The sequence below is a fragment of the Chiloscyllium plagiosum genome, chromosome 39 (genome assembly GCF_004010195.1).
Source record: "Chiloscyllium plagiosum isolate BGI_BamShark_2017 chromosome 39, ASM401019v2, whole genome shotgun sequence".
Classification (NCBI taxonomy): domain Eukaryota; kingdom Metazoa; phylum Chordata; class Chondrichthyes; order Orectolobiformes; family Hemiscylliidae; genus Chiloscyllium; species Chiloscyllium plagiosum.
The window spans coordinates 71928-81755 of record NC_057748.1 but is presented as its reverse complement, the minus strand read 5'-3'; the positions used below and the strand labels follow the sequence as shown (position 1 = coordinate 81755).

The 9828-nt window shown below is 44.0% G+C and overlaps 1 protein-coding gene across 6 annotated transcripts in view; it reads right to left on the bottom strand.

The window, feature by feature from the left end:
- The window catches only part of LOC122542064 (transcriptional enhancer factor TEF-1-like), a 91259-nt gene that overhangs the window by 12371 nt on the left and 69060 nt on the right, over positions 1–9828 (bottom strand). For 4 of the 6 annotated variants that reach the window (XM_043679350.1, XM_043679353.1, XM_043679352.1 and 1 more), the window contains one exon: positions 6869–7000. The exons of the other annotated variants lie outside the window; for them this stretch is intronic. In XM_043679350.1, coding sequence (XP_043535285.1) covers positions 6869–7000 — 132 coding nt within the window. The remainder of the gene's footprint in view (positions 1–6868; positions 7001–9828) is intronic. 6 annotated transcript variants of the gene reach the window in all.

Genomic DNA, 9828 nt, shown 5'->3' with positions numbered 1-9828 from the left:
TGGGAGGTTGGTGGGCTGGTAGGGGAGGACCAGTGGGGTTCTGTCCTGGTGGTGATTGGAAGGGCAGGGCTCAAGGGGGGAGGAGCGGGAAGTGGAGGAGATACGGTGGAGAGCATCGTCGACCTAGTCTGAGGGGAAATTGAGGTCTTTGAAAAAATAGAAAACAAACAAACAGTCACTAAGCAACTAAAAACACAACATTTTAGATGATGGAAATCTAAACCAAACAGAAAATGCTGGAGAAGCTCAGCAGGTCTGGCAGCATCTGTGGAGATAGAAACAGAGTTAACATTGAGTCTGGTATGATTTTTCTTCAGAACATTAAAAAAAGTCAAAAGTTGATGTTGAATTACTAACTTTATTTCTCTCTTCACAGATGCTGTCAGACCTGTTGAGTTTCTCCAGCATTCTTGGAGTTTGAGCCACTGAGTAAATGTAGATTTTCTCTCAATATCTACTTCATGATAGGATTCTTTCTAATTTGAAAGCAAAAAGAAACATGATGCCAACACTTATAGTACGAGCCTAACATCTATTGTTAGAAAAGTATTAGAATCAATTATCAAGGAGGAACAGCAGAACATTTGGAAAGTCATGATCTAATCAGAGTCAGCATGACTTCATGAAAGAAAAATCATGTCAGACTAATTTATTAGAGTTTTTGAGGAAGTCTCGACCAGAGAGGACAGAGGTGAACAAGGAGACATGTTGTTTTTGACAAGGTACCTCACAGAAAAGGTTATGTCATAACATAGAGCCCCTGGTATTGGAGATTGTATATTGACATGAATAGAGAATGGACTCATGGGCAGAATAAAGCGAGTGGATACAAGAGGTTCTGTTACCCTGTTGTCGACCTGTAGCCAGTGGGCTCCACAGGGATCAGTGCTGAAACTACAACTGTTTACAATATGTATTAATGACTTGGAAGGAGGAAGTGAACGTACTGTAGCCAAATTTGCAGATGACAAAAATAGGTAGAAAGGCTGGTTGAGAGAGAGAAACAAATAGTTGAGACAGACTGAAAGAACTACAGGTGCTGGAAATCAGACAAAAACAGAAATTTCTGGAAAAGCTCAGCAGGTCTGGTGGCATCTGTAGAAGAACTCAGTGTTAACATTTCGGGTCCAAAGCTCTTCCTTAGAACAACATGAACCCGTTAGAATCCCATTCTGAGGAAGGGTCACTGGATGTGGGAAAATGTGAAGCTGTTCGTTTGGGGAAGGGAGAACAAAAGAACAGACTATTATTTAGCAGACTAAGTGGAGAAAACCTGCAGAAAGCTGCAACGCAACAGGACTTTGGGATATTTGTGCATGAAATATAAAGCTAGCACACGGGGGCAGCAGGTAATCAGGAAGGGCTCATGGAATGCTGGCCCTAATTTCAAGGGATTTGGAATACAAGAGTAGGGAAGGCTTACTGTAACTGTACCAGGGGCTGGCGAGACCACATCTGGAGTACTGAGAGCAGCTTTGGTTTCCTTATTTAAGGAAAGAGATTATTTAATTGGAGGTAGTTCAGCAAAGGCTCACTTGGGTGATCCTGGTCAAAGGGATTGTCTTGTGAGAAAAGGTTAAACAGGTTGGGACTCGACTCATTGGAATTTAGAAGAAGGCGAATTAATCTCATTGAAACGTAGCGGATTTTTAAGGGGCTTGACAAGGTAAATGCTGAGACCACGTTTCCCCTCATGGGAGAGGCTAGGACCAGGGGGCATTGTCTCAGAATAAAGGGGCACCAATCTAAGACTGAGAGGAGCTGAAATTGCTTCTCCCAGAGGGTTGAGTATCTTTGGAACTCCCCGCCACAGACAGCTGTTGGGGCAGAGTCCTTCTGTATATTAAAGGTTACGAGAGAGATTCTTGATCAGAGGGGTGTCAAGGGTTATGGGCAAAGGATAGGGAAGTGATGGAATGAGTGTCAGACCAGCAACAATGCTATTGAACAGCAGAGCAGGTTGAAGGGGCTAACTGGCCTACTCCTGTTCCTATTACTTATTGTCTTATGGTCTCATATATGCAAGGTTTTTAAAAGAGTAAGATCTGACAAAAGTAACCTCAGTGTATACAGGTTTAATAACACAGTGTCATAGTCAGCCTAATCACAGCAGCACTAATGTAGACGTTTCTGGTGAGGCAATGGCCTAGTGATATTATCGCTGCACTGTTAATCCAGAGACCCAGGTAATCCTTGCAAGGAATCTCACCATGACGGTGGAATTTGAATTTGAATTCAATAAATATTAGATTAGATTACTTTACAGTGTGGAAACAGGCCCTTCGGCCCAACAAGTACACACCGACCCACCGAAGCGCAAACCACCTGAGGCGGGAATTGACCCAGGTCTCTGGCGCTGTGAGGTAGCAGTGCTAACCACTGTGCCACCGTGCCACCCACAATATTTGGAATTAGGAGTCTAACGATAACCATGAACCCACTGTTGATTGTCAGGCAAACTCCATCTGGGTCACTAATGTGCTTTAGGGAAGGACACTGCCATCCTTACCTGGTCTGCTCTATATGTGACTCCACACCCACAGCAATGTGATTGTCTCTTAACTACCCTCTGGGCAATCAGAGTGGGCAATAATTGCTGGCCTAGCCAGCAACATCCTCATCCCATGAGTGAACTTAAAAAAAAAAAAGCATCAAAACCTCCAGCATCATAGTATTAGCAGTTTTTAAAAATAAAATCCTATAGCAGAGGGGACACTGGAGTTAAACATGACCCAAGGTTGATGCAGCTAACAACTTCCACGTCCCTGTCTGGGACACTGGGTGTGAAGGGGGTGAGTGGTGAGAAGCCGGAGGAACAAGGGATAGACTGGAGAGGATTAGTTCCAAAAACACTCCAAGTTAAATCTTCCTAAAACTTATCAGCAATACCAAAAGCGTTTGAAGCACTGAACACTTCATTTCTCAGGGGCTGAAACTTGCTGTAATTGGTGCAATCTTTTACTCATCTTCATTGGGAGATGCAAGAAGGAAAATTGTGAAAGGAAACATTCTTCATTTAGCTGGTGCCAGAAAGACTGGGGACACCAAGCTCCAAAGCAGAGCATTCCATGATGGAACAGGCTAATAGAGGACTTTGAAGCTTGAAGAACAGCATCTCATTTTCCATTTGGGCACCTGCAGCCTCTAGGACTCAACATAGAGTTCAACAAATGTTAGAGTCTGATTCCATCCTTCCATGGTTCTGTATGACACAGACGACCTTCAGCATAGCCATCCCATTCTCACCACACTCAACTCATTATCACTTATTCAGCCTGCCTTTTTCATATCTCTCTCTGGGTTTTGTCTCCACCTATCTGCTCACCTCTACACTCCCTGACACCCGCCCCCTCACCTCCCTAAATCTCATCTTCAGCATAAACACTACTCCTTCCCAGCTAGCATCAGCTCTGTAGAAGAAGCACTAAACTCAAAACATTAACTTTACTTTCTTCCCAGAGATGCTGCCAGACCTGCTGAGCTTCTCCAGCAATTTGTTTTTGTTTAGATCTCATGCATCTGGAGTTTTATAATACAGAGGAACCTCGATTATTCGAACAACACAGGCGGGAGTATTTTGTTCGGATAATCAAATGCTGGATAATGCAGTTTAGCCAAGCATCAGGACCTTGCAATCTTGTTTGGATAATTGAATGCTGGATATTAGAGGTTCCTCTGTTGAGGACATTCGTCTTCCAGATATTTGCCCAAGGCCTATGTTCACATATGCCTCTGTAAGTGCACTAAGGATCATTTGGAGCTTTGCCTTAGTCTGCACACCTATTAGTGTCATCTGGATTCTGCAGCTTGATGACAGAGGCGGAGGTGCTATTGACTCTAGACTGAAGGCAAAACTGGTTCAGTAGTTTCCAACTGGTCTTGTTGATGAGCTGGGTCGGCACGGTGGCACAGTGGTTAGCACTGCTGCCTCACAGCGCCAGAGACCCGGGTTCAATTCCTGCCTCAGGTGACTCTCTGTGTGGAGTTTGCACATTCTCCCTGTGTCTGCGTGGGTTTCCTCCGGGTGCTCCGGTTTCCTCCCACAATCCAAAAAATGTGCAGGTCAGGTGCATTGGCCTGGCTGAAAATTGCCCGTAGTGTTAGGTGAAGGGGTAAATGTAGCGGAAACGTGGGACTGGGTGGGTTGCACATCAGCGGGTCAGTGTGGACTTGTTGGGCCGAACGGCCTGTTTCCACACTAAGTGATCTAATCTAATGAGCTCTACCCCAGCTTGACGGATAAGGGGTGGAGTATTGTTATACGACAGACAGACCTCACAGGACTTTGAGGCAGACGTAGGCCATTCAGGTCATCGGTTGTACTGCAGTGTTCAATGAGATCATGGCCAATCTGATAATCATCAACCCAACTTCCACCTTAACCCTAGAACCTTCGATTCCCCTACTGGTTAAATATCTCTTAGCTTTAACATACTTAAATGATCCAGCCTCGACTGGTAAACATTCCACAGATAGACAACCTTTAATGAAGAGATTCCTTCTCATCTCCCATTCTTAAATGGGTGACCCCTTCCTATGAGATTATACCTTGTGGTCCTTGATTGTTCCACAGGAGTAATCAATCTTTATGCATCTAACTTTGTCAAACTCTTATGAATTTGTATGTTTCAGTAAGATTGTCTCCCACTCTAAATGCCAATGAGTTATAGTCCTATATACACAACTTCTCTTCATAAGAAAATCCCTTCAAACCAGAATTAACTTAAAATGAACCTTCTGTGGACCACTTCCAATGTCAGTATTGTCTTTCCTTAGAAAAGGGACCAAAATTATTCAGTATTCTAGGTTTGATCGAATTAACATGGTCTAAAATGGGGATGAGCTTTCATGCAATAACATAGTCCTGCTCGACTGCAGTTGATGCATGAATGATAAGCACCACTCTGTTCATTGCTCTCAGTAGACTACATTACTGGGTGGAGAAAGTGAGGTCTGCAGATGCTGGAGATCAAAGTTGAAACTTTATTGCTGGAACAGCACAGCAGGTCAGGCAGCATCCAGGGAACAGGAGATTCGACGTTTCGGGCACAGGCCCTTCTTCAGGAATGAGCAGAGAGTGTTCAGCAGGAGAAGATAAAAGGTAGGGAGCCCCACCTTGTCTCAGCCGGGTCCCTCCCGCCCGGCACCGCCTTCCTGTCCTGCAGTCTTCTTCTTGTCCTCTCCGCCTCCATCCTACTCCGACCTATCACCCTCACCTTGACCTCTTTCCACCTATCACATTTCCCACGCCCCTCCTCCAAGTCCCTCCTCCCTACCTTTTATCTTCTCCTGCTGAACACTCTCTGCTCATTCCTGAAGAAGGGCCTGTGCCCGAAACGTCGAATCTCCTGTTCCCTGGATGCTGCCTGACCTGCTGTGCTGTTCCAGCAATAAAGTTTCAACTACATTACTGGGTGTTTAGGCCATATATTGTCTTGACTACACTGAAGAATCCATACACATCATGGCTGACAGCAAGTTCCTGGATTTTCTGCACTCTTTCCACCCACCATCCATTCTTTAGGTCATAAAAGATGCAAATGTCCTTGCAGCCCCTTGTTCCAGACAATGACATGATTAAATAACTGTCAATGTCTAGAGCAAACATGTTGCCATGAGGTCTTGGAATTATCTTTTACAAAACAGTGTGCCCATTATGACCATGCCATGCTCTAGGCATTTTACCAGCAGGACATTCCCTACACATTCCTTACCAATCAAGGAGGGGAAGAGGATGGCTCCATGCTCTGGTGACTGTATTTGCTTTAATGGAGAAATCCCCTGAGGAAATCAGCATCCTTTATCAGTTTTACCTTCTCAGAAGGGGGTGTAACTGCCAGCTTACCCTCTCCTGCCATTGACATCATTGCCTTGAGTGAGACACAATATCGCTGTGGTCGAGTTTCTGGGACATGTTCATGGAGCCATGTTCAGGCCTGTTGCAGCTCGGGTTATCCAGGAGAGTCCTGACATTCTAGACCTAATCTTCATCAAGGCTGGAAGACACCGGTGTATGGGGTCTTTTAACATGGTGTGGCTGTTGGTCACTGACTACTAGCTGGTCTGGCCTTTGTCTACCAGAAACTGAACTGGACTTGCCACATAAACAGTAGCTACAAGAGAAAGTCAAAAGCTAGGAATACTGCAGTGAGTAACTCACCTCTTGACTCCACAAAGCCTGTCCCCCATCTACAAGGCACAAGTCAGGGGTGTGATGGAATACTCCCCATTTGTCTGGATAAGAGCAGATCAAAAGAATATTCAAGTAGTTTTATATTGTCCAGGACAGAGCAGGCCACTTGATTGGCACCTCATTCACAAACTCTCTCCACAATCAGTGCCCAGTAGCAGCAATGGTACTATCTACAAGATGCACTGCATAAATTCACCATGGCAACATCTACCAAACCCACAACCACTTCTATCCTGAAGGACAACTGGACCAGATACATGGGAACATCACCACTACATGAAATTTCCCACTAACCCACTCACCATTCTGACTTGGAAATATATTGCCGTTCCTTCATTGTTACTGGGTCAAAATCCTGGATTCCCTCCCTAATGACATTATTTGTCTGCATACAGCAGATGGACTGCAGCAGTTCAAGGTGGCAATCACTACCACCTTCTCAAGGGGACTGCCCTGACCTGATATTTTTTGTTTCCACTAATGAAGTGAAATACTCCCATTACCTTAACTACCTTATCCACATAACCAGACAACTGCTGAAATTAAACTGAACTAAATATAAAATACAGCAGCTCCTTCATTCACAGGAGCATCTCAGTGAGAGTGCCAATGGCTCCAACAGTGTCCTCACTTTCTCTCACATTGAGCACGGCAATAAAATAAATCATTACCTACCACAGATGTGATGGGAAAAGGACGAGACATATTTGACATGCCTAGTTTGTTTTGAATAGCAGTCGCTGATACGATCTGTGCTGATGACATGGCTGCTATACTGGCAAGGGCTTTGTCCTTTGCTGACTGATCCTAGCAGACAAGAGAAATAGGTGTAAGACAGAACAAATTATTATAAGGGACCTTGTCATTGCTAACAGCCCATTAAACCCTCTAAGAGTTGTATACACCGTAGAGACGAGATGCTTCGTGATATGGAGTTTTTAGGAAAACTACATTGAATTAGGAGTAAAACTGTGGACTTAATTTCAGCTTCACAGTGATTATTGGGTGGGAGCAGGAGGGCAAAATTGATGGTGTGGGGCATTTGGAGTTTGGCAGCAAAGTTCAGAGTAGCCCAGACCATAAAATATTTGCCGAAGAAAGTAAAGCAGTAAAACTAAGAGCAAACACAAAAGAGCGTTAGACCAAGCGTGAAAGTGTACTGTAGGGAGAGTGAGAGATCACACAAGTCAGGGAGAGCGAGAGCGCACAAAATGAGACAGTATGCAAGTGAGAGAGAATGCAAATGGACAAGAGTGAGTAAGACGGAGAAATGCAGTCAATAGATTTCCATTTTCAGAAATCATTTTACAAGGTACCATGCATTAAGCTACTTAGGATAAGATCCCATGTTGTTGGAAGTATATTAGCATGGTCAGAATATTGGCTAACTAATAGAAGACAGTTGAGATAAAGAATGCACTTTGAGGATAGCAACCTGTAACTGGTACAGTGCCACAGGGATCAGTGCTGGGACATAATTTTTTTCCCCTCATGGGACCTGGCATCACTGGCTGACTAGTATTTCTTGTCTGTCTCCAGCTTCCCTTGAGAAGGTGGCCTTCTTACACTGTTCATCTACAATGCCACTAGAGAGGGAATTCCAGGACTTTGAACCAGCAACAGTGAAGGAACGTTATATTTCCAAGTCAAGATGGTGAGTGGCTTGAGGGGAACTTGAGATGGTGGCATTCCCTTGTATCTGCTGCCCTTGTCCTTTTGGATGGAAGGGGCAGGGAGTTTGTAAGGAGTTGCCCAAGAATCTTTGAATTTCTTCAGTGCATCTTATAAATAGTACACACTGCATTTAATTGCTGCAGTATTCCTGGCCTCCGACTGCTCTAATAGTCACTGCATTTATGTGGCAAGTCCACTTGAATTTATGGTCAATGATAACCCCAAGAATGGTGACAGTGGGGAATTCAGTGATGGTAACACTATTGAATATCTGGTGATTATATTATCCATTAATGGAGATGGTAATTGCCTGGCATTTGTGTGGTAGGAATGTTTATTGCCACTTGTCAGCCCAAGACTGGATATTGTCCAGTGCATTGCTGCATTGGAACATAGACTGCTTCAGTATCTAGGAGTCATGATAATGCTGCACATTGTACAGTCATCAGTAATCATCTCCACCTCTGACTTTATGATGAAGGGAAGATTGTTGAAGGAACAACTAAAGATGGTTGGGCATAAATCACTCCTCCGAGGAGCTGGAGCTGAAATAACTCACCCCACATTAATCGCAACCATCTTCCTTTGTGCTAGGTATGACTCCAACCAGCAGAAAGTTTGCCCTCTGATTCCAGTTTTGCTAGGAATCCTTGATGTCACACTCTGTCAAATGCAGCCTTGATGTAAAGGTCGTCACTCTCACTTATCTCAATACAACATATATTAATGTATTGGATAAGAAAATTGAAAGTACAGTTTGAATGTACACATTGTGGCCTACACAAAATTAGGTTGGAAGGTAAGTGGTGAGGATGACAGAGTCTGCAAAAGGATATAGACAAGTTAAGCAAGTAGGGCAAAAATTTGGAAGATGGAACATAATTTGGGAAAATGTAAGGTTATGCAATTTGGCAGAAAGGTTAGAGGAGTTGAATATTACTTAAGGAGGAGGAGAATATTGTAGAGGAGAAGAATGAGGTACGAGATATTAGACTAGAAAGGATCGAGGTTAGTTACGAACAGGTGTTATCGATTCTAGAAGGAGTGAAAGTAGGAAATCCCCTGGGCCGGATGGGATTTATCCGAGGATTCTCTGGGAAGCTAGGGAGGAGATAGCAGAGCCTTTGGCTTTGACATTTGAGCCGTCATTGTCTACAGGTTTGGTACCAGAGGACTGGAGGATTGCAAATGTTGTGCCCTTGTTCAAGAAGGGCAATAGAGATGACCCAGGTAATTATAGACCAATGAACTTTACTGCTGTGGTAGGAAAAGGTTTGGAAAGGATTATAAGAGATAGGATTTGTAATCATCTAGCAAGCAACAATTTAATTAGAAATAGTCAACATGGTTTTGTCAAGGACAGTTCATGTCTCACAAATCTCATTGAGTTTTTTGAGAAGGTGACCAAGCATGTGGATGAGGGTAGGGCAGTCGATGTGGTGTACGTGGACTTCAGTAAAGCCTTTGATAAGGTTCCATGTGGTAAGACTTTGGAGAAAATGCAGAGGCATGGGATTAAGGGTGATTTAGCAGGTTGGATTAGAAACTGGCTTTCTGTAGGGAGGCAATGAGTGGTGGTTCATGGCAAATATTCAGCCTGGAATCTGGATACTAGTGGTGTGCCAGAAGTATTGGTAGAGGGATTGAGTTCCGGAGCTGTGATGTCATGCTGCAACTGTACAAAATGCTATTGCGGCCTCACTTGGAATATTGTGTACAGTTCTGGTCACCCCATTACAGGAAGGATATGGAAGCATCGGAAAAGGTGCAGAGGAGATTTACAAGGATGTTGCCTGGTCTGGAGGGAAGGTATTATGAGGAAAGACTGAGAGACTTGGGTCTGTTCTCATTGGAGAGAAGAGGCTAAGAGGGGATTAGTAGAGACGTACAAGATGATCAGAGGATTAGATAAGGTGGACAGTGAGAGTCTTTTTCCTAGGATGATGACATCAGCTTGTACG